Source organism: Canis lupus, chromosome 6, assembly GCF_048164855.1.
Source record: "Canis lupus baileyi chromosome 6, mCanLup2.hap1, whole genome shotgun sequence".
NCBI classification, from domain to species: domain Eukaryota; kingdom Metazoa; phylum Chordata; class Mammalia; order Carnivora; family Canidae; genus Canis; species Canis lupus.
The window spans coordinates 61,114,613-61,141,173 of record NC_132843.1 but is presented as its reverse complement, the minus strand read 5'-3'; the positions used below and the strand labels follow the sequence as shown (position 1 = coordinate 61,141,173).

General features: G+C 36.5%; 1 protein-coding gene across 5 annotated transcripts in view; it reads right to left on the bottom strand.

The window, feature by feature from the left end:
- TDRD5 (tudor domain containing 5) overlaps window positions 1-26,561 on the bottom strand; it is a 108,975-nt gene that overhangs the window by 68,660 nt on the left and 13,754 nt on the right. For all 5 annotated transcript variants that reach the window (XM_072830796.1, XM_072830798.1, XM_072830795.1 and 2 more), the window contains exons 5-6: window positions 8,420-8,503; window positions 5,814-5,870 (exon numbers count right to left, since the gene is read on the bottom strand). In XM_072830796.1, coding sequence (XP_072686897.1) covers window positions 5,814-5,870; window positions 8,420-8,503 — 141 coding nt within the window. The remainder of the gene's footprint in view (window positions 1-5,813; window positions 5,871-8,419; window positions 8,504-26,561) is intronic.

Genomic DNA, 26,561 nt, shown 5'->3' with positions numbered 1-26,561 from the left:
CAGAGAGAGAGAGAGGTAGAGACACAGGCAGAGGAAGAAGCAGTCTCCATGCAGGGAGCCTGATGTGGGACTTGATCCCAGGACTCCAGGATCATACCCTGGGCCAAAGGCACACACTAAACCACTGAGCCACCCAGGAATTCCCTATCTAACACCTTTTGATCCCATCTGTATTGTTTCTCTTAAACTTTGTTCCTTCATTGTCTTTCAAGCAAGACAGTTGAACAGTAAACCCTATCTTCCTTTGGGTTTACTGAACATTTTTATATAATTCTATTTTAATTTATCTGCTGACTTTATACCTGCAACTCTGCATTTTTATGGCTGTTTTATACATCATTAACTTTTCAGTATTACTGTAACACCTCACATAAAATATAAAGAACTTTGCAACCTATGGCTCCATATACTCCACTCATGCTATGATTTTCATGTAAATTACATCTACATCATTGACATGATACAAACTCAATTATACATGTTATAATTTTTGCTTTAAGTAGTCATATATTTGATAGAAAAAGTCTTTTACATATACCCATTTACCATTTCCTGCGCTCTTCAAGTCTTCCTGCAGATTTGAGTACGAAACTAGTATCATTTTATTCAGCCTGAAGAATGTTCTTTAGAATTTCTTACATTAAGCTGCTTACTATTAATTTGCAGTTTTTTATCATTTGAAAATGTCCTTATTTTACTTTTATTCTCAAAAGATACTATCACTAGATATAAAATTTGGCCTAACATTATTATTTTCCCTTTGAGTATTTTAACAATATCCTTCTACTGTCATCTAGTCATAATTGTTTCTAGTGAGAAATCAGCCATCACTTGTATCAGTGTTCTTCTCTACATATTTGTCTGGCAGCTTTCTGGGTTTTCCCTGAAAATCATTTTCATCTGGCTGCTTTCAGAATTTTCTAATTATATTTGGTTTTCTACGGAATGACTATGATGTGCCATGTAAGGTTCTCTTTGTACTCACTGTGTGGGGATACTTAGGTTTCTTAAATCTGTAAACTTCTTTCACAAAATCTGGAATATTTCCAGCCATTTTAAAAAATATCTTCCAATTTTCTCTCCTTTCTTTCTCTCCTCACCAATTACACATATGTTAGACCACTTGGTATTGTCTCACCAGTCTCTCAAACTCTGTTTTTTATCTTTATTTTCTCTGTTCTTCAGATTGAATCATTTTTATTGATCCATCTTCAAGTTCACTGGTGCTTTCTTCTGTCAGTTCCAATTTGTTAAGATACTACAGTGAATTTTTCTAGAAAGTCATTTGGATTTTATAGTTTTTATACTTTTATAGTTTTTCTCCACTAAGGTTATCTGTTCTTTCAGTATGAACACATATTCCTTTATATCCTTTAACAGGACTTTTGCTAACTTCAACATCACCATATTTCTAACAATTACTTTTTCTTTTTCACCAAGGATATTTTGTTTCTTAATATATCTAGTAATTTGCTTTGTATCCTGGACATCATGTCACCAAGACTTTGGAATTGTTCATATTCCTTTTAGGACTATTGTTTTTTGCTTTGGTTTAGCAGGGAATTAATTTGACTGAACTTAATTCTGCCTCTCTGTAATAATCGACAGCTAAAATATATTCTGTTCTTTTAGCCTTACTAGGCTACTTCAAGCATGCTGCAACCATGTGCAGTTCAACTGTCAACCAGAGATTTGGGCAGAATTTATGTGTAGAATTTGCTGCTGCTCCTCCATAGCTCTCTCTCCATCCTAAAATTTTTCCCCTCATTTTTCAGTTGCTTCCATAGTTCTAAATACTACCCTCTGGTTCTTCAAACCAGTAAAAATTTCTGATTTTTGCTCAAGTCCAAAACTCCAAATGGATGGGGCCTGCCATCAGGTCAAAATCCAGGCCTAAAAGGTACTATTCCCTCTTCCAGGTGCTGAATCCTGTCCGGTTTCTGTATACATTTACATATTGACCTAGGGCCTTCAGACAGTGGTTTTTAATACTATATCTGGAATTGATAATACTTATCTTCAATACTGTTCCAATATAAGCTACTCAGAAATAATACATCCTAATTTATTTGTATGCCTGAGTTTCTCACTAGATTTCAAAAAACCTTACAGACAGGGATGTTTCCAACCTAGATCCCCACTGCCTCCTTCACTTCCTTTTGATTTTCAAAATGTTCCTCATATTTACCTTTTTTTTTTTTTTTAAGGCATTATCTGTTGTATTTTTTGTTCTTGTCATCCTTTGTAGTTTAGTTTTCATTTTGGAAATGATTTTTTTCTTTTGTTTCTAATTCTGTCCAGTCTATTATCACCTTATTTCCAATTTATGTTATTTCAGATGTAAGTTGTTCTTTCATGTTTTGTATCACTTTCTTAATATATCTCTTTGAAAAAGTAGGCTTCAGTTTTGATCTGTATTAGGGACATGTATTTCTGACATGCTTTGATGATCTACAGATTTATTATTATTCTCCTTATTCTCTTTTTTTTCTTAACACAATGAAAAAGTTTGGCCCTGATCCTCTTTGTTGCATATTTTACGTGCAACTCATTTTCCTAATTTGTAGAATATCATTCTGGATGGCTTTTCTGCATCAGACCTCCTTCTACTATTTTCATATATTGTTAAAAAAAAAAAAACATATAGTACAGCCTTAGGACAGCCATGGTAGAAGTTCCTCAAAAAATTAAAAGTAGGGATGCCTAGGTGGCTCAGTGGTTGAGCATCTGCCTTCGGCTCAGGGCATGATCCCAGAGTCCTGGGATCAGTCCCACATCAGGCTCCCCAAAGGGACTCTGCTTCTCCCTCTGCCTATGTCTCTGCCTCTGTGTCTCTCATGAATAAATAAAATCTTTAAAAAATAAAAATAGAAATACCATATGATACAGCAATTCCACTATTAGGTATTTACCGAAAGAAAATGAAACCACGAATTTATTTATGTACCCCTATTTTTATTGCCACATTATTTACAAGATATGTAACCAACCCAAGTGCCCATCAGTAGACGAATGGATAAGGAAGATGTGGTAACACACACACACACACACACACACACACACACACACACAGGAATACTATGCAGCTATAAAAAAAAAGATGGGATCTTGCCATCTGCAACAACATGGACAGACCTAGAGGGTATTATGCTAAGTGGGTAAGTCAGACTAAGAAAGACAAATACCATGCAACTTCACTCATATGTGGAATCTAAAAAATCTAAAAAAAAAAGAAAAGAAAAAATGAATAAATGAACCAAAAGCAGAATCAGATTTATAAACACAGTAACAAATTGATGGTTGCCAGTGGGGAGAGGATGGACAATGGGTGAAGGGGAGTGGGAGATACAGGCTTCCAGTTATGGAATGAATAAGTCATAGGAATAAAGGCACAGCATAAGGAATATAGTCAATGATATTGTAATAGTGTTGTATGGTGACAGATGGTAGCTACACTTGTGAAAATAGCATCATATTTAAACATGTCAAGTTGCTATGGAGTAAGCCTAAAATTAATGTAACATGGTTTACTCAAATTTAAAAATAAAAATATATATTATAGTAGCTTGTTTTTGAAACGTCCTGGCTCTCTTCCCTTAATTCTACTTGTATCTGGACCCTTCTTTTTCTATGGTCCTTGTCCTGCTCAATTTTTCCTTCATGTCTGGTCCTATCTAGAAGGGAGCCCTAGCCTGTCCATTTTAAGAATTCACAGGGGCTATAATGCTCCAGCCTGATTCAAGCCTTACCATGAAACATTCTCTATTAGATATATAAAAATATTATCTATCCAGTTTCAGCTGTTGTTTTCGGAATGGCTTGCTGTTCTGTCTAGTGAATTATCTGATAGCTATTTTGTCATTTTTGTTCCCAGATCCATCAGAAATTGGCTCCCTCCCTTCCCTTCCCTCTGTTTTTTCCTGACACAAACACTGGTTACATGAGGGAGGACCTTGTGGCTGCTGGTAATTATTCCCCACACAAGAAAATACATTACCCAATTTTGTTGTAGATATTATCAGCCAATTTTTGATTTTGCTATCTAGTTTCTCTGTCTTTATGTAAGGTCTCAGTAAAGCCAAAAAACTATGCTGCCACTGCACTATCTTCCCTTTAATTAGCAATATGACAAGGCATCTTGACAAAATGACAGATTCTTGACCAGGTATTTCAAGAGGGCAAATCATACAGGTAGCTTTATACCACACTGGATAAATAAAAAGTTAAGCAAGTGTTTTAATAAGTTAGAATAAAAGTTGAATCTATATTACTATATGTCTCCAATCATGAAGTTGAATTCCTGCCTAAGTCTGTTTACTAAGAAAAGCAAAAAGCTTTCCTGTAATATTAAAAGGTTTTAATTTCTCCAAGATTGCAGAATTGTAACCTTAACACCATGAACTACATTTGACTGTGGTATAAAACTATTCACTTTGAGTTGTGAACCTAGCATAAGAGATTGATCTTACCCATAAATTTTGTGGTAACGAAGTCATATTCTATTACGCACAGACTTTATTCTGGAATTTCATTATTAGGTAAGTTAACCAGCTCGTTAATCAAAAGAACATCAAAACCCCTTGTTTTGAGTCTATGTGAAAAATATTTGTGGCACTGAAAGATTCTTTAAAAAAAAAAAAAGTGAACATCAGCTTACTCTGTCCCTATCCAAGGGACCATATGACACCTTCTTCCAGTCTTTCTTCTAAAAATTAATATTTATTGAACAATTACTATGTGACAAGCACTATTTTAAGTATTTCCTTTTTAAGTCATTAAAACCTCACAAAAATCTCTAAGTAATACTATCCTAACTTTATATATCATTTATAAGCTAGCACATAGAAGTTAATGTATCTTAACCATTATGCTGTAGTATCTCACAATATCTGTGTTTGTATCTGCAACTGTATGACAGTTTTCATGGCACAGAAGATTTAAGATTCTGAAGCTAGACTGCCCGGGGTTCAAATCCTGACTCTACCCTTTATTGACTATCTGACCTTTAGGCAAGTTACTTCTCTGTGCCTTAGTTTGTTGTGAAAATCAAATTATTTACATTATGAAAGACATTCAGAACAGAGCCTACCACAGAGCTAACACATACATAGGTCTTACTATTTTTTAAAAACTGGATATACGATAGCATCTAAATTACCATTCTACAACTTTTTTTTAATTTTTTTTTACAACTTGATTTTTTCACTAAACAGATGATGATCCATGTTGCAAATAAATCTAGTTCATTTATCTACTATGTATTATTCTACCATAAACGTCAACCTCAATTTATTTATCCACTCTATTACTGACAGTCATTAAATCTGTTTCCAGTTTTTTACTATGCTGCCAGGGGTACATGTCTTATGCAGATCTCCCTGTGCACATGTGTATGAATTGCTCTAAAGTATACATGTAGAAGTGGAAATGCTGGACCACTGGGTGTGCTTCTCTTCAGCTCTACTTGATACTGCCAAAATGCTCTCCAACGGAGTTTTGTCCCACAAGCAGTGGATGACATACTGTTTCCCCACACCCCCAGTAACATTTGGTATTGTCAGACCTTAAAAATAACTTTTATTCTAACAATATTAACATTAAGTGGTAAAGATATCCTTCCTATGTATAATGAAGCACTTATAAAGGACCATATTCTTAACTCTTTTAGTAAAGAAAATGATGCTAAAATGCAAAACAAAATGTTGAAGTTCTAGAGCACAGACTTGGAGGATCCAAGGAGTACCAACAAAATTTCTATCCATCAAAGAAGCAGAAGGTATAAAACCATGATTGATGAAAAAGAAAATACTCACCTCAAATTCTCTGAGCAGTTTAGAAATAAGCAAACCTTCTGGAAACTTGGATACAACCTAATAAAAAATAAAATATACTATAAATAGACATCATTAGGATGCTGCCTAACAAAATATCAAAATAAAACAGTATAAACTTAAATGTAACAAAGGTAAAAAAAATATTACCAAGTGAATGAATTAAAAGTCACTATGTTTTTTTAGATCAGTTTCCAGTTTTAAAAAAGGATGTAACAAAAAAAGGCAATGACTTCCAACATTTCCAGAGTTGAGGAATCATTCTTGGACAATATTACAATGCCACAGTTCTCCAAAAATTCCTACAATTCTTTAATATATTTAGCTTTATATCACATAAATATCCTATGGCATAATTTCAAGTATTTTAAAGATTTTTAAGTAATCTCTACACTCAATGTGGGGGTGAACTCAGAACCCCAAGATTAAGAGTCACGTGTTCTATTGACTGAGCCAGCCAGGCCCTCCTCAAGCATTTTAAATGGTAGAAAAGAAATAAAATGGATACTATAGAAAACTTTGCAAAATACAGTTAAGCAAAGGAAAACTTATGTAATTGTCACCCATGTGCACATAAAAATACCTATATTTAATATAAAAATTAATATATTTATATTTAATTATATTTAATATAAAAATTTAATATATTTAATTTAAAATGAAATTTATTTTATTTAATATTTAATATATTATTTTAATATAAAATATATTTATATTTAATATTTAATATATTTTATTTAATATAAAAATAAGGCCTTCATTTTTTTTAAGGTCATTGTTTCTATCGTAAATTTTTTTATTATCATGCCATAAACAAGTTTGTATGTCAATAAATATGGATCAACAAGTTTACTGGCTATAGAGTTTTCAAATTATTTGATATATTTAAATCAAATATATCAAGGATGTACTTGATCCTCTATTTGTGGCTGAGTCCTGTGTTTTATCATTACAAATATAATTATTTTCATATTTGCATCTTGCACACTTGTCCAATTATGTTAGGAAAAGTTCCTAAAAGCAGAATTATTCTATCCCAATAAAGTATAAAAAGATTTTCACTGTCCTAGATTTTTCCAAATACTATGTTTCATTAAAAAGTCTAAATCAAAAAAAAAAGTCTAAATCAAGCTTCAGAAAAATATAAAAATGATTCCATATTCTGTGACCAGAGATAGCTGTTGCTGCTTTTCATAAATCATCCTTTCAGAAACCTCTTTATGTAGACACACATTATATATGATTTTACATGAAAGGACAATACTAAACATGCTATTATATAAAACCTGTTCTTCAAGTCCAAAATAAGTCAAGGAGATACTTCCAAGTAAATTAATTGAGATAAACATAGACTTTCTTATGAGCTGCATGATTCTACCTAGTTTGGGTAGTTAATTTAACCAATCCTTTACCAATGAATGCTTAATTTTTCTTTAACTTTTTGTTACCATAAAAAAAAATCATACTGAATATCCTTAAATAATCATTGGATACATGGTCAAATGTCCAAACAAAAAAATAGGGCTTGAATGTACTATGGTTTTTGCATTTCTCCCAGTAAAACTACAACATCTGAAATGGAGTAATATAAAGTGGTAAGAGTAATAGTAGCACTCTGATCATTCAAATAAGAGGAGCTCCCACCAAAATTTTAAGCATACACACCTGTTAGCCCGATACATTAACAGCCAAAGAGCTTCCACAAATTAACAAGGGAAAACAACATATTAGGTCAAAGACATGAACAGGCGATTCATGTAAGAAATATAAATGGGGGACACCTGGGTGGCTCAGTGGTTGAGCGTCTGTCTTTAGCCCAGGGCGTGATCCCAGGGTTCTGGGATCGAGTCCCACATTCCCTGTGAGGAGCCTGCATCTCCCTCTGCCTAGGTCTCTGGCCTCTCTCTCATGAATAAATAAATGAAATCTTTAAAAAGAAAAAGAAATATACATGGTTACTAAGCATATGAAAAGATGCTCAATGTAAAAATCAAGAGATGTAAATTAAATTATTACACAGCAACATTTCACCATTGGTGGGAGTTTAAATTTGTTCAAGCCTTTTAGAGGGCAATTTAGTATTAAAGACAAAAACTAAATTATTCAGTGCCTTTGGCAAGTCCACTTTTACATACATGTTCAAGGACATTAACTGTAGCATTTTTTAATAGCCAAAGCTAGAAACAACCCCAATGTAATCAATCACAGATCTCATAAATGAAAGAGCTTTGGCAGAGTGGAATGCCATGTAATGTTTACAATAATATTTGACATACATATATATGAAACTGATACTGGAAAAATCTTGAATTGTTTGCTAACGATGATTTATTGGGGTAAAGGGAAGAAAAAAGAAAGACAGCATTTATGGAAGAATTCCATTTTCTAAATAATTTTGAGAACATTAAAAATTATTAGAAGGGTGTAATTTTTTTTCTGATCTTAAAAGAATAGCCACTCCATTTGCAATATATTTGGAAAGATCAGGTTTAAGTATAAAATACATACTTATAGGCAAAGTAAATTTAACCACAAATGAGATTTAAATGATCATTCCTGTTCATTTCCCAGAAACAGAAAATACTTACAAATCTTAATTTATGTTTTAGTTCTGGATTGATAGTCCCTCCAGGTCCAATTTGTGAAATAACTGATTTGAATGTGTTCTCCAACTATGAAAGAAGAAAAAAAAAATTCAAGTTATAATCCAAAAAGAAAAAGATCAAAGATAAATTTGAATATGTATGTAAAAGGAAACATCTACCACAGGAAACGTATTTCAATCAAATGGGTCAAATATTGTTAACAGGCACTGTAACATCTCATACCATATAAAATACATTTAGAGTAGATGGAATCTATAAAACCAAACACTCTGCAATTTTCCAGGTAATTAACATTCTCTGAAACAATGAGATTCTATTGAAACTCAATTTTTCAATCTCTTATTCTTACCCAGAAAGGACTTTTGTTACTAATTTTCTTCTGCTTATAAAAATTCAATGTGTGTTAAATACATGCTTAGTGAACGCCAAGTACAAACAAGGGACTGGGCGGTGGTAGGTCCTGGGAAGCAGAAAAGAATGTGAGCCAGGGCAGGACAGAAAAGCTCTCTGTTGTAACAAGAAAGAAGGGAGAAAGAAGAAGGAGGGATGCAGGACATGAGATCAGACAGAAGGTGGAGTGACTACCTGATGGTTTCAATATTCTGAGTTCAGCAGCAAGGCCCACTCCTAAAAGTTAGAGGGAAAGGGGAGAGATTTCAGGCAGGTGAGAAGTAGAAAAACAGAGGTGAGGAAATGATGGAAGAGTATCCAAATGTAACAGGCAGGGAGTAAAGACAGGAGAGGCCTGAGCTAAGACAACAGAGGTCTAAAGATTTGAGTTGAGACAAGCCAATGCCATAGAGGCCCAATAAGGGAGATGAGGAACACGAATATTTGGAGAAATAAGCTGGAAGCACAGGTATTTATGGTCAGAGAAGCACGGAGCAGAGGCAGACAGCCCATGCCCTGTGAACTGCCATGGTACAGCAGGTCTAAACTGAATGAAAGACCAGAGTTATGTTTAAAGACAGTAAGCAGGTAAGAAAAACAGATGTTAGAAAAGACACAAAGGTATAAAGGAAAACACACATTACCTAAAATCCTATCACATAGACAGAATCATTAATATTTTTTTAAATCTCTCTTCCGGTTGTCACTTGGTCTGTCATTATGTACAGACTGTATAACCTCTTAGGTCTCAGTTTCTTTATCTGGAAAACGAAGACAATTTCAATATTTTGTAAGAGTGACACGAAAAGGAGATGAGGAGGGGGAGATTAGATTCTTAGGATTATATCACTAACTTTCACAAAAAGCCTCAGTCCTGGGGCTGATGTTCTTCATACTCCTTCTGCATCTACCATGAGAGCTCGCCAAGCTCTCCCAGTGAACAGTAAGAGATTCTTCATATCCCATGCTCGCCTCAGGAGAGGGGTCAATACAACTCCTGGGAATTTCACTGTGCTATGTATTTCAGGGGACCCCCCCAAAAAAAATGGTCATCTCAGTGTCATACCTCTCACGCCACTGAAGTAGGGAATTGAGATAAATGAATAAACTGCAGGGATACCTGGATGGCTCAGCGGTTGAGCCGCTGCCTTCTGTTCAGAAATCCCACATCAGGCTCCCTGTGAACAGCCTGCTTCTCCCTCTATGTCTCTGCCTCTTTGTCTCTCATGAATAAATAAAAATCTTTTTAAAAAAATGCATAAATTGCTATAACCTACGGCTGACTCTGAGCATCACTGAAGAGAAACAGGACCTATTATTATCTCACTTCAGATGACACTGAGGATCAATGAAGTACAGAAGGACCTATTATCACATTAGGTTATAAATACAGGGAAGGGCCCTGAAGAGTGGTGGAGAAGACAGTGAAGCTAGAAGGAACTTCATGAGCACAGGAAAAATATAACCTGCCTGAAGCCAATAAGGAAGTGGAGGAAGAGAATCCTGAAGAAAGAAGAAGGAAGTACCACAGAATACCTCAGGTGCCAAACGAGCAAATTTTACTGGTTATGTAGACAACACCTCAGATTTTTAGCAAGAGAGAGACATTATCAGAATTTTAATCTGGAGCAGAAAATGATATTAGAGGGATGGACAACTAACTGGGAGCCCACTGGAGAGGAATCTTCCCTCAGGTGCTAGGACTAAGGAATAAGACTGGAAAGAGGGGACAGGGTAAAGGTGGAATGTGGGTCCAGAGAAATGAGGAAAGAACACAGTACAGGCAGGCGAGGGAACAGCTGATTCAATAGGGATGAATAAGAGACCAAGGGAAACAGCCTCAAAAACAGCAAGTTCCAGGAGGAAAGCTAAAGGACCTCGGAACACAGAGTAGGTTTTTGCTCATTTTTAACAAATTCCAAAAGTTTGGGAAACGGAGCTAAATGACAAGATGAGAATTACAAATGTGATTTTTCTCCCTGGAGCAAGGGCCAAAGTTGGCCCACCGTCTTTGTACTGCCCATAAGCTTGCAACAGTCTCAACATGTTTAAATAGTTGAGGGAAAAAAATTAAAAGAGTAACATCTCATGACACATGAAAATTAAATGATATTCAAATTTCAGTATTCATATATGAAGCTTTACTGGAACACAGCTGCACTCACATTTACAAACTATCTACATAGTTGTGTTTCACACTACAAGGGCAGAGTCCAGTGTTTACAACAGAGACCATGTGGACCTCAAGCCTCAAATATTTACCATGTGACCCTTTAGAGAAAACAGTTACCAGGCCTGGGCTTAAGATGCCACAATGATGGGCTCTTAGCTAGGAACAGAATGCTTCTCAAGAAGAAAAAAAATATTTTTTTGCCTCAGGCTAGATCACTAAATTAAGCTGACTTTAATCTGAATGGGGCAGGAGAGATTTCTTAAAGTCCAGCTTATCTTGGGGATATCTATAATTGGAGGGCAGAAGTTCTAATGAGGGGGAAGGACAGTACGAAAGGACAGTAATCAGTGATTGACATGAGGAAATAATCAAGAGGGGACCCTGACTTCAATAATTCTTCAGTCTCAGATACCTGCACAAACACAAAGAATGGATAATAAATCAAGTGAACAAAACATATTATAGGGGCATAAACAGAGATGGAAAGTGATGGGTTAAAAAATACCATACTCAGAGAAGAGTCAGAGAAGAGCTTTGAATCAAAAGATTCACTCCTCTAAAAAATTGACAAAAACAAATTGGCAATTGATAAATAGTAATATTAAGCAATAAAAACATCAAGCTTAACCTCTAATAAACAGACATTACTCAGAAATAGTTACATGCCTAGCAAATTGGAAAATTATTTTTACAATAATGCCCATTTATTCATTCAACAAAAATATTCTGAACACGTACTATTGTGCTTCACAATGGATATACAGTGGTAAGTAAACCAGATATGGTCACTGCCCTGGAACTTGGTAGTCTAATGTGGGAAGACAGATATAATAATGATAAATATATAATTTCAAATATGAAAAATAATAATTGCAATTATGATAAATGCCATGAAAAGACCCACAGAGAGTCATGAAAGGATAATATGCCTGAAGGCATCAGGAAAGCAATGGGAGATCTAACAGACTGGGTTGGTAGGAAGGAGAGGTCATCTATACTGTGTATTACCAAAGGCACAAGGAAAGAAGCACACTCTACACACACCTTATCTGAGTGTTAACTGAAACAACTTTCACGGAGGACAACCTAACTACATAAAAGCACATTCTTTTTGATGCAGTGATTGTTGCTCTAGAAATTTTTCCTGTGAAGTAATGGAAATATATGCAAACTTGAGCAAGAGTTTTATCACAAGGTTATTTTTAATAAACCCCAGAAACAGTCTTAATGCCTAACTAAAGTTACAAGTTAAATTATATTGCACCCTACTGCCATTAAAAGTTATGTTATGGAGCACCTAGGTGGCTTAGTGGTTGAGCGTCCGACTTTGGCTCAGGGCGTAATTCCAGGTGCTGGGATCGAGTCCCACGTCAGGCTCCACACAGGGAGCCTGCTCTCCCTCTGCCTATATCTCTGCTTCTCTCCATGTCTCTCATGAATAAATAAAATCTTTTAAAAAATAATGTTGCATTACAATATTTAATAATGTGGGATGTTCACAATTTATATTTGTGACTAAAAAAAACAGGTCACAAACCTGGACCAGAATGATTTTATTTTTATTTAAAAGAGTGGTAGGAGCATCTGGGTTGCACAGTGGGTTAAGCGTCTGCCTTTGGCTCAGGTCATGATCCCACAGTCCTGAGATCAAGCCCCACATTGGGCTCCCTCTCCCTCTGCCTCTGCCTATTGCTCCCCCTGCTTGTACAGTCTCTGTCAAATAAAGTTTTTTTAAAAAAGTCACTTAGAATAATACTTGCTAGCTCCATTCATGTCATTACAAATGGCAAGATTTCATTCTTTATGGTTGAGTAATATTACATAGTATATATGTATACCACATCTTCTTTATCCATTCATCAGTTAATGGACACTTGGGCTGTTTCCATAATTTGGCTATTGTATTAATGCTGCTATGAACATCAGGATGCATATATCCCTTTCAAAATAAGTCAGAAAGACAAATACCATATGATTTTACTCATATGTGGAATTTAAGAAACAAAACAAATGAGCAAAGGGTGGGGGAAGAGGCAAACCAAGAAACAGACTCTTAACTATACAGAACTGATAGTTACCAGAGGGGACGGGGGCAGGGGGATGGGTGAAATAGGTGATGAAGAATAAGGCAGGCACTTGTGATGAGCACTGAGTGTTGTATAGAAGTGTGGCATCACTATATTGTACACCCGAAACTAATATTACACTGTATGTTAGCTAGCTGGAATTTAAATAAAAGACTTAAAGAAGAAAAAAAAGTCAACTTTTTTGGCTGATAAAACTATAGATAATTTTTATTTTCTTCTGTGCTTTCCTGTATTTCAAATCTTCCACAATCAATCTTTTTATTACTTTTGTAATAAGAAAGTTTCAAAAAACAGACACCTGGGTGATATTTAGAAACATGAAAGGGTGGAAGCTTTTTGGAAAGAAGATGCATGAAGCTAAAAGCAGAAAGGAACAGAAGTGACATCTTAGAGGAAAATACTAAAGACCTTTGGCCATATGGTAAAACATAAATACATTTCTGATAAAGATCACAAAACTGGCACAGACACACATAGAAGCCAAGTTTTCAACTGCTTAAATATTTGATAGGTACCTCATCTGACAAAAAGCCAGCCACTACAGAATGTGACTTGCCATACTAAAAATTTCATCAAAACTCACAAGAAAACCGGTAAGGAACAGCTACTTTTAGTTGGTCAGAGAACACAACTTCCAGAGAACTGCATTACTGAACCCATCAAACAGCTTCTGCTGACAGTGACTGTTTAACATACCCAGGTGCTGGACCAGGATACTCTTAAAAGACAGCTGAGCCAGGTCATCAAGTGAAATAAAAAAGCATCCTCCCTTATATGCAATATCAAGTATCATCTAATTCACATAAAACTAACAATTGTTTGGCTGTAGGTGCAAACTAACACACAGCTCTGATTTTTAAATTCATTTAGGACCATACTTTCTTTTATAATTCCAAGTTTACCTACTTTAAACCTCATGCTGAATTTCACAATGATGCTTTCTAATGTGTAAGATAGGAGCAGGGTAGGATGGGGTACTCTTAGATAATATGAAGGCTACAGAATCTACAGCTCCCTAATTACCTTGACCAAACATTCTTATTGGCAATGACCTATTAATGGAAGCAAAGTAACACCACAATTATATGTGATCTGGGACTACACAGACAGGACAGCAGAGGCTTCATTCACTAGAAATATAGCTAATTCATATTCATCCACCCACATTTCCATTCTCATGTAAACTTCCTCAGTGAATATAAAGGATATTTAAGAGAATGTGGTAAAATGATTATTCATATCTTACAAAACAGAGTTTAAATTGTTCTAACCATTTGTTTTGTGAAACAAAGCACAACAATATGCAGAGTGGTATACTAGCAACCAAGCATGGCTCTTTCTCTTAGAGGTGAAAGGTGGAAAAAAAAAAAAAAAAGAGGTGAAAGGTGGAAAAAATACTAATACTCATCTTACAAAGGAGAAATTTATTTTTCTTTTAAATAATGTGTCTTTACTACAAAATAGCATATGTCCACTGTAAAAAAACATAAAATACAGATCAAAAAGTCTGTAAATTTATAATTTAAATTTGTTATAGATCTTTTTCTACACTCTTAAGTACATATGCCTGGAGAATTTTGAGTAGGACCACATAGCAAACAGATCTGTAATTTTGAGGAAACGGCAAGTTGAACATTTATAAATAGGATTATGAAGGATCTAGTAATTACATGGAATCTGTCCTGCTAGCAAATTAAAATACATAGTTTAGGAATTAGAGTCCACTCTTTGGAACAAGATTCAAAGAACTCCAATGGCAAAAACTTCAACCAGAAGTGAACTGTGATTAGACTGCATCTATAGGGAATTCTTGGAGCTACAAAATAAGGTAAAACTCAGAAAAGAGTATGTACATCCCTCTCACCCTCTCTTGGAGCCAAGCCGAGCAAAGGTCCTAAACCACACATTTAATATCGCCTGGCTCTGGTAGTTACAGATGGCAAGTAAGCATATCAAAAGATATTCAACATCATATGTCATTAGGGAACTGTAAATTAAAACAATGAGGTAACACTCACTACGTATGTATTAGGCCAAAATCCAAACAGTGACACCACCAAATGCAGGTGAGGATGCTGAACAACAGGAATTCTCATACACTGCTGTTGGGAATGCAGATGGTACAGCCACTTTGGAGGAGTTTGGTGGTTTCTTCCAAAAGCACTTCCTCTTATTGTATGATCTGGCCATTATGCCTCTTGGTATTTACTCTAAGGAGCTGAAAACTTATGTCCATACAAAAACCTATACATGGATGTTTATAGAAGCTTTATTCACAGTTGCCAAAATTTGGATGCAACCAAGATTTCCTTCAGTAAGTATCTCAGTAAAATTATAAGGAATGAAATCAGATTGTGTTCTCTCAACACAATGGGATTAAATTAGAATTCAATAGCATTTCTGAAAAATCCTCAAATGCTTGGATATTAAACAACACACTTCCAAGTAATCCTCCAAGACAGAAAAAAAACACACAGGAAGTTAGAAAAGATTTTAGACTGAATGAAAATGAGAATGTAAAATATCAAAATTTGTGAGATCCAGCTAAGGCAGCACTTAGAAGAAATTTACAGCCTTAAATTTTTACATTAGAAAAGAAAAACCAAAATCAATGGCCAAGAGCAAGAACAGAAAATTAACCAAGTAGAAAGAAGTATCTAATAAAGATAAGCACAGAAATAAATGAAATAGGAAACATAAATACCAATAAAGCCAAAGGCTGATTCTTTGACAAGTAACTGGATAAATTTTTAACTAACAGAAATTCTTTCCAAAAAAAAGAAAAAGTTCCAAACTCATTTCAAGAGGCCTGTATTACCGTGATTCCAAAACCAGATAAAAGATTACAAGAAAATTGCAGAATATGTTCTAAAAACATAAACACAAAAATCCTAAACAAGATATTAGCAAATTAAATCCACAATATGTAAAACATAATACATGGTGACTAAGTGAGGTTCACCTAGCATTATAAAATGGGCTTAAAAAAAAAATAGGGGGATCCCTGGGTGGCGCAGCGGTTTGGCGCCTGCCTTTGGCCCAGGGCACGATCCTGGAGACCCGGGATGGAGTCCCACGTCGGGCTCCCGGTGCATGGAGCCTGCTTCTCCCTCTGCCTGTGTCTCTGCCTCTCTCTCTCTCTCTCTCTCTGTGTGACTATCATAAATAAATAAAAATTAAAAAAAAAAATAGGGATCCCTGGGTGGCGCAGCGGTTTAGCGCCTGCCTTTGGCCCAGGTCGCGATCCTGGAGACTCGGGATCGAATCCCACATCGGGCTCTCGGTGCATGGAGCCTGCTTCTCCCTCTGCCTGTGTCTCTGCCTCTCTCTCTCTCTCTTTGTGACTATCATAAATAAATAAAAATTAAAAAAAAAGAAAAATAAAATAAAATAAATAAAAATTAAAAAATTAAAAGTTAAAAATTAAAAAAAATAAAAAATGAAATGGGCTTAATATTTTAAAAGTCAACGTAATTTATGATATAAATAGATTAGAAAAGAAAATCCCTATAGAATTCTGACTCCAATTACAACATGTATGTGAGTTTTATCCCATACTCAAGCAATTCTCCAACATCAGCTGGGTATCCCGTACTTCCAAGTCTGACTCCATTTACCTGGCAATACATCAGATTCCACATATCAAGGGCCAAGTCCATATATGAAGGGCTCCCATCGTAATTCCAAGTCCAGGTTGTTACCTGTGCTTCTGATCAAGTTACTATAAATCAGAGGTTCCCATTGTCCCCTCCTTGGGTTCAAATGATTTGCTAGAGCAGCTCACTGAACTCAGAAACATTTTGCTTAGGAGATTACTGATTGATTATAAAACAATAGAACTCTACACCCACAAAAATGAACTCAAAATGGATTAAAATTTGAACATAAGACCTAAAACCATAAAACCCCTAAAAGAAAACATAGATGGTAGGCTCCTTCACATCATTTTGGCAGTGATTTTTTTGGATTTGACACCAAAAGAAAAGGTATCAAAAACAAAAATAAACAAATGGAATTACATCAAATTAAAAAGCTTCTGCACAGCAAAGGAAACCATCAAAAAGTAACCTACTTAATAAGAGAAAAAAAACTACAAATCAAAAAGGTATCTGTACCCCCCATGTTCACCACAGCATTATTTATAATAGCCACAACATGGAGACCACCTAAGCATCCATCAGTGGATAAGTGGCAAAATAATATGGTACAAACACACATACATACACTTACAAATACATACACACACGGAATATTATTCATCCATAAAAAAAAGAAAGAAATCTTGCCATTTGTGACAACATGGATGGACTCTTAGGGCATTATGCTAATGAAAATAAGTCAGAGAAAGATAACCACTGTATGATCTCTTATATGTAGAATCTAAAAAAACAAACAATAACAAAAACTTGAGCTCAGAGATAGAAGAACAGATGGGTGGTATCTGGAGACAGGAGTTTGGGAGTGAGTGAAATAGGTGGAGAGGATCAAAAGGTACAAAATTCCAGTTATAAAAATCCTGGGGGCAGGGAGGCTCCTGGGGGGCTCAGTCACTGAGCAGGGAGCCTTTAGCTCAGGTGATGATCCCAGGGTCCTGGGATCATGCCCAACGTTTGGCTCCTTGTTCACCAGAGAGCCTGTTTTTCCCTTCCCTCTCCCTATAGCTCCCCCTGCTTATGCTAATAAATCTTTTTATACCTTAAAAAAAAAAGTCCTGAGAATACAATGTACAGCATGGCAACTATATTTAATACTGTATATATTAATATATGATTTTATATAACATGTATTATATAATTAATAAGTTATATAAGGGTTAATATAGTATTAATACTGTATTGTAAAACTGAAAATTGCTAAGAGTAAATCTTAAAAGTTCTCATCACAAGAAAAAGAAATTTTAACTGTGTAGTGATGGATGTTAAGCAGACCTATGATCATTTCACATTATATACATATTGAAGCATCATGCTAAATATCTGAAATTTAAAAAAATAAAAAATATCTGAAATTAATATGTTAATTATATCTCAATTTTTTAAAAATCAATAATTTTTTTTAAAAGATATAACTCAGAAACAGTCAGATGAAGGAGATGTATATAGTCAGGTATGTGGGAAAAGGCACAGGGCTCCACACCCTCACTAGGGATGCCTCTCTACCCCCCACCCCCTCCAAATCTCTACTGGTCACTGGCCTAGAAGCTCTTCAAATCCAACACTTTTGGGTTTTTATAGAGGTTTTGCTCCAAAAGCACAACAAACTGACTCACTGGCCCCGGTGAATGAATTCAATATCCAGCCCCTTTCCTCTCCCAGGAGGTTGAGAGTAGGACTGAAAAGTTCTAACCCTCTAATCACATTGTTGCCTCTGACTGGCAACTGGCTCCCATACTTAGGTACTTTCGAAAAATCACTTCATTAACAAATAAAAGACACCTTTGTAGCTCTCATCACTTTAAAAATTCCAAGCATTTTAGGAGCTTTGTGGCAAAAAAGAGAAAGAGAATATATTTTATATATAGTAAATCACAATATCAATATCACATCCTATAATCATCTTAATGGATGGAGAGTATTTCCACATATATCCATTGAAAAAATTCTCAGAATAGAGGAACAGAAGGGAATTTCCTCAACCTGGTTTCTGGCATTTATGAAAATGGTACAGTTAAAACCATAGTTAATGATGAAAGACTGAATGTTTTCCATTATAATCAGGAACGAGGCAAGAATTCCCACTCTCACCACTTTTTTTAATAAATTTATTTTTTATTGGTGTTCAATTTACCAACATACAGAATAACACCCAGTGCTCATCCCATCAAGTACCCCCCTCAGTGCCCGTCACCCATTCATCCCCACCCCCCGCCCTCCTCCCCTTCCACCACCCCTAGTTCGTTTCCCAGAGTTAGGAGTCTTTACGTTCTGTCTCCCTTTCTGATATTTCCCACACATTTCTTCTCCCTTCCCTTATATTCCCTTTCACTATTATTTATATTCCCCAAATGAATGAGAACATATAATGTTTGTCCTTCTCCGATTGTCTTACTTCACTCAGCATAATACCCTCCAGTTCCATCCACGTTGAAGCAAATGGTGGGTATTTGTCGTTTCTAATGGCTGAGTAGTATTCCATTGTATACATAAACCACATCTTCTTTATCCACTCATCTTTCGATGGACACCGAGGCTCCTTCCACAGTTTGGCTATTGTGGACATTGCTGCTATAAACATCGGGGTGCAGGTGTCCCTGCGTTTCATTGCATCTGTATCTTTGGGGTAAATCCCCAACAGTGCAATTGCTGGGTCGTAGGGCAGGTCTATTTTTAACTGTTTGAGGAACCTCCACACAGTTTTCCAGAGTGGCTGCACCAGTTCACATTCCCACCAACAGTGTAAGAGGGTTCCCTTTTCTCCGCATCCTCTCCAACATTTGTGGTTTCCTGCCTTGTTAATTTTCCCCATTCTCACTGGTGTGAGGTGGTATCTCATTGTGGTTTTGATTTGTATTTCCCTGATGGCAAGTGATGCAGAGCATTTTCTCATGTGCATGTTGGCCATGTCTATGTCTTCCTCTGTGAGATTTCTCTTCATGTCTTTTGCCCATTTCATGATTGGATTGTTTGTTTCTTTGGTGTTGAGTTTAATAAGTTCTTTATAGATCTTGGAAACTAGCCCTTTATCTGATATGTCATTTGCAAATATCTTCTCCCATTCTGTAGGCTGTCTTAGTTTTGTTGACTGTATCCTTTGCTGTGCAAAAGCTTCGTATCTTGATGAAGTCCCAATAGTTCATTTTTGCTTTTGTTTCTTTTGCCTTCGTGGATGTATCTTGCAAGAAGTTACTGTGGCTGAGTTCAAACAGGGTGTTGCCTGTGTTCTCCTCTAGGATTTTGATGGAATCTTGTCTCACATTTAGATCTTTCATCCATTTTGAGTTTATCTTTGTGTATGGTGCAAGAGAGTGGTCTAGTTTCATTCTTCTGCATGTGGATGTCCAATTTTCCCAGCACCACTTATTAAAGAGACTGTCTTTCTTCCAATGGATAGTCTTTCCTCCTTTATCGAATATTAGTTGACCATAAAGTTCAGGGTCCACTTCTGGGTTCTCTATTCTGTTCCATTGATCTATGTGTCTGTTTTTGTGCCAGTACCACACTGTCTTGATGACCACAGCTTTGTAGTACAACCTGAAATCTGGCATTGTGATGCCCCCAGATACGGTTTTCTTTTTTAAAATTCCCCTGGCTATTCGGGGTCTTTTCTGATTCCACACAAATCTTAAAATAATTCGTTCTAACTCTCTGAAGAAAGTCCATGGTATTTTGATAGGGATTGCATTAAGCGTGTACATTGCCCTGGGTAACATTGACATTTTCACAATATTAATTCTGCCAATCCATGAGCATGGAATATTTTTCCATCTCTTTGTGTCTTCCTCAATTTCTTTCAAAAGTGTTCTATAGTTTTTAGGGTATAGATCCTTTACCTCTTTGGTTAGGTTTATTCCTAGGTATCTTATGCTTTTGGGTGCAATTGTAAATGGGATTGACTCCTTAATTTCTCTTTCTTCAGTCTCATTGTTAGTGTATAGAAATGCCACTGACTTCTGGGCATTGATTTTGTATCCTGCCACGCTACCGAATTGCTGTATGAGTTCTAGCAATCTTGGGGTGGAGGCTTTCGGGTTTTCTTATGTAGAGTATCATGTCATCGGCGAAGAGGGAGAGTTTGACTTCTTCTTTGCCAATTTGAATGCCTTTAATGTCTTTTTGTTGTCTGATTGCTGAGGCTAGGACTTCCAGTACTATGTTGAATAGCAGTGGTGAGAGTGGACATCCCTGTCTTGTTCCTGATCTTAGGGGAAAGGCTCCCAGTGCTTCCCCATTGAGAATGATATTTGCTGCCACTCTCACCACTTCTATGCATTATTATACTAGAGGGCCTGCCTTTCTAAGAAGGAAAAAAAAAAAAAGCATATAGACTGAAAAGGAAGTAAAATTGTCTACTCCTAGATGGTATGATGGTCTATGCAGAAACCCCCCCCCACACACACACAAAAAGAAAAGCAAATCCCAACTCTGGGGTACCTGGGTGGCTCAGGTGGTTAAGCATCTGACTCTTGATTTTCTGGCTCAGGTCATGATCTCAGGGTTCTGGGATCAACCCCCTCCCCCAATCACATCAGGCTCCACGTTCAGCCTGAAGATTTCTCTCCCCTCTCTATGCCCCTCCCCACCACCGTTCTCTCACACACTCTTCTCTAATAAATAATCTTTAAAAAAAAAAAATCCCAACTCCACAAAAGAGCTACTAGAATGATTTGAACTACAGAAACGAATTTATCAAGTACCTTGATTCAAGGTTACAAGATACAACGTCAATCTACAAAAAAATCCAATTGATTGTCTATATACTAGCAACATTAACTAGAAAATAAAATACCCATATGAAAAATGTGGGGATAAAGTTTAACAGAAGATATGCAGGCCTTGGGTATTTAAACTATAAAAGAGTACTGAAACATTAAAGACATAACTGGAGAAATATACTATGCTCATGGATCAGCAGGTTCAATATTGCTAAGATAACAATTCTCCCCAAATTTATCTATAGGTCCAATGTAATTCTAATGAAAATCACAAGAGGCATATTTATTTTTGGTAGAAATTAACAATCAAATTAAATTTATATGAAAATGCAAAGAACCTAGAATAGTAAAGCAATCTGAAAAAGAGCAAAGTTGTAAGACTTAACTATATAATTTTAAGATGTTATAAAGCTAGAGTAATCAAGATAGTGTGGTACTGCCAAAAGCACATGTAAATCAGTGGACCAGAAACAGAAAGTCCTGAAACCTACACATATGAGAGGTCAATAGATTTGAAAGAGGTGCCAAAGTAATAAGGTAGTTAGCAAGGAAAACAGTGTTTTTCAAAAAAGAGTGCTAGAGGCATTAGCTATTCATTGCAAAAAACTTTGATCGATATTGGTACCTTATATAAAAATTAACTTGAAATGAATAGAACTAAAAATTAAAATCATAAAACTGGTAGAAGAAAACACAGAACATTTTTGTGACCTTATATTCAACAAAGATTACATAGGCAAGAATCAAAAGAAAAATATAAATAAATTAGATTTCATCACAATTAATGGCTTCTGCTTCACTCAAGACAGAACTAAGGAAATGAGGTAAGTACAGACCAGGAGAAAGCATTTGCAAAACATGTCTCTGGTAAAGGACTTGTACCTATTCATATATAATTCTTCCATATCAACACAAATCTCAATTTTTAAGAATGAGCAAAGGATATAAAGAGACACTTTAATGAAGATTAACAAATGGCAAACATGCATATGAAAAGATGCCCAACATTATTCATCATTAGAGAAATTCCAATTAAAATCATAATGAAATACCACTACAAACCCAAATGATTAGTATTTTTTAAATTGACAATATTAAATGTTAACAAAGATGCAGCTAAAACTCTCATACGTAGCTCATGAGGATGTAAAACCATACAGCCATTTAAGAAGCCAGTTTGGCAATTTCTTATAAAGGCAAACATACACTTACTGAATGACCCAACAATCCTACTTCTAGGTGTTTACCCAAGAGAAATGAACTCTACAGTCATACAAAGTGTAGGCAAATGTTCACAGTAGCTTTATTTACATAAATATCCCAAACAGGAAATAACCCAAATATCATGTAAGGAGAATAGATAACAAATTGAGGCATATCAATACCATGGAATGACAAAGTAACTACTGATGCTTTCTGATGAATCTCAAAAGCATTGTGCTAAGTTAAAGAAGCTAGACACAAAGGCTATATGCTATTTAATTCTATTTAGATGAAACTCTTAAAAAGTCAAACTTACAAAAAGCAGTGGTTTTTATGTCTGTGGCTATAGCTGGGAAGAGACTGACTACAAAGCAGCATAATGGAACTTTTTGAGAATATGGAAATGGTCAGCATCTTGATTTTGATGGTGATTTCCTGACTGGCTATACTGTGAAAACTCAAACTATACATTTTAAATGGATAAATTTTACTGTACATAAATTGTTACCAAAGCTAATTTTTTTTAGTTCTAGAGGAAAGGCACTTTTATGTCTTGAATTTAATTTCCATGTGCTTATGCCGAGCTCTACTTAAATTGTCATCTTGCATGGATTGAGGAGGAAAATGGTAGAGGAGTAAGGGACCCTACTTTCATCTGGTCCCTGGAATTTTCAGCTAGGTAGCTATCAAATCATACTGAACACCTGTGAACTCAACCGGAGATCTAAGAAAAGAATTGCTGCAATTATATAAAGAGAAAAGTGGCCACTTTTTGCAAAGTAGAAAGTGCAGAGAAGAGAATCTGAGGTGATATATTAGAAGATAAGCCCTTGGGCGGGGGGGGGGGGGGGGGGGGAGTTGGCTACCAGAAAGTGATACAGCAGCAGAGCACAAAATGGAACTTTTAGAAATCTGCTCTAGTGGGGAACGTTCCTGCCTGAAAGGTGCTCAGAGGGCAAAATCCTAGGTGAGACAGTGTGGTCTCAGGATGCCCGGGGTCAGAGAAAGAACACAGGTGCCTGCCTGTAGCAGAGTTCCCAAGCATCAGAGCGGGGAAGCCAGCTGCAATCAGCAAGCCCAGGAGTGGGCTTTCAGCTCAGAATTGCCATAAACCACAAAGTGTGGCATGAATGGGCAACTGCTCTGTGAGCAGGGGCCCAGCAAGAGGCAGAACCGTGGGGAGACCCCCTCCTTGCCCTGGGAGGAGCAGTGGGGATGCATGCTGCAGGAAGTCTATAAAGTTTGGAGATTGGAAACAGGGTCACATGCCTGAGATAAAAATGCTCAGTCACAGGCAGGGTGAACACGGAGTACAGACAGAAACCAGGGAGACAAGAGTAACTGATCACTTTTCCTGAGAGCGCACTGAAGAGTGGGGGCACAAACTTTCATCTCCAGGGCTAGAGATGGGGGTCCATTTTCATTTCTACCCCCCTCCCCCAAGTGGTACAGAAAGCCTTTAGGGAACAAATGCCACATAGAGCAACCTGAGGCAGTTTACACTGAGCCCTGCCCCACCCCACCCCTCTGGGGGCAAGGGTGGTACAATCCTGACCTGGCCAAAGATACTTGAGAATCAGTACAACAGGCCCTAACCCCAGAAGACCAGCAGGAACATCTGGCTAATACCAAGTTTACTGGTCACACACAACTGCAAAACTCCAGTGCTAGAGTAAAACGGTATATAGAATTCAGGGGGGTTTATTTTCATGATCTTTGTTCTCTCATTCATCTCTTCTTCTCCAGACAGAATGACAAAATGGAAAAACTCATCCCAGAAAAGAGAACAAGAGGCAGTACTAACTGCCAGGGACTTAATCAGTATGGCTATAACTAAGATGTCCGAGCTAGAATTTTTATTTATTTTTTATTTTTTTTAAAGATTTTATTTATTTATTCATGATAGTCACACAAAGAGAGAGAGAGAGAGAGAGAAAGAGAGGCAGACACACAGGCAGAGGGAGAAGCAGGCTCCATGCAGGGAGCCCGACGTGGGATTCGATCCCGGGTCTCCAGGATCGTGCCCTGGGCCAAAGGCAGGCGCCAAACCATTGCACCACCCAGGGATCCCTAGAATTTTTAATAATGATTATAAAGATACTAGCTGGGTTTGAAAAAAGCATAGGAGACATTAGAGAATCTCTTTCTGGAGAAATACAAGAACTAAAATCTAAGCAGGTCGAAATCAAAAAAGGTTTTACTGAGATGCAATCAAAATGGAGGCTCTAGGAACACCTGGGTGGCTCAGCGGTTGAGTGTCTGTCTGCCTTTGGCTCAGGCTGTGATCCTGGGGTCCTGGGATCGAGTCCCACAGGGGATTCCCTGTGGGAAGCCTGCTTCTCCCTCTGCCTATGTCTCTGCCTCTCTGTGTCTCTGATGAAAAATAAAATCTTTAAAAAAAAAAAATGGCTCTAACTGCTAGGATAAACAAAGAAGAATGAATCAGTGATATACAAGATAAGACAGAGAACCATGAAACTGAGAAAAAGAGATAAACTACTAGATCATGAGGGGAGAATTCAAGAGATAAGTGATACTATAAAGTGGAACAATATTAGAATAATTAGGGTCCCAGAGAAAGAGGAAAGAAAGGGGTAGGGAGCATAAGGTGTATAAGAGCAAATTGTGGCAGAGAACTTCCCAAATCTGAAGAAGGAAATAGCCATTGAAGTCCAGGAAGCACAGAGAACCTCCCTCAAAAATCAATAAAAATAGGTTAACACCTCAACGTAATAGTGAAGCTTACAAATTTCAGAGACAAAGAGAAAATCCTTAAAGCAGCTTGAGGGGCAAGAGGTCCTTAACCTACAAAGGAAGAAAGAGATGGCTGGCAGCAGGCCTATTCAGAGAGACCTGGCAGGCCAGAAAGGACTGGCATGATACATTCAGGGTTCTAAATGAGAAAAATACGCAACCAAGAAAACTTTATCCAGTAAGGTTGTCATTTTGAGTAGGAGGAGAGATAAAGAGCTTTCAGGACAATCAGAAACTAAAAGAATTTGTGATCACTAAACCAGCCCCTGCAAGAAATATTAAAGAGGATCCTTTAAGTGAAAAGAGCCCAAAAGCAATATGGACCAGAAAGCAACAAAAACAATAAACAGAAACAGTGACTTTACAGGTAATACAATGGTACTAAATTAAATTCATATCTTTCAATAGTTACTCTGAATGTAAATGAGCTAAATGCTCCAATCGAAAGACACAGGGTATCAGATAAAAAAGCAAGACCCACTGATCTGCTCTGTCTAGAAGAGACTCATTTTAGATCTAAAGATAGCACCAGATTGAAAGTGAAGGGGTAGAGAACCATTTATCATGCTAACGGACATCAAAAGAAATCTGGAAGAAATGGATGGATTCCTAGAAACTTACAAAATACTAGAACTAAAACAGAAAGAAATAAAAAACCTGACAGACCCATAACCAGCAAGGAAATTGAAGCAGTAATCAAAATCTCCCAATAAACAAGAGCGCAGGGCCCAATGTCCTCCCAGGGGAATTCTATCAAACATTTAAAGAATTAATATCTATTCTTTTAAAGCTGTTTCAAAAAATAGAAACAGCTGCATGAGGCCAGCATACCTTGATCCCAAAACTAGACAAAGATCCCACCAAAATGAAGAATTACAGACCAATATCCCTGATGAACACAGATACAAAATTCTCATCAAGATACTAGCCAATAGGATCCAACAGTACATTAAAAGGATTATTTACCACGACCAAGTGGGATTTATTCCTGGGCTGCAAGGATGGCTCAACATCTACAAATCATTGTGATATATTATATTAATAAAAGAAAGGACAAGAACCCTATGGCCCTCTCAATAGATGCAGAAAAATGCATTTGACAAAGTATAGCATCCCTTCTTAAAATTCTCCACAGTGTAGGCATAG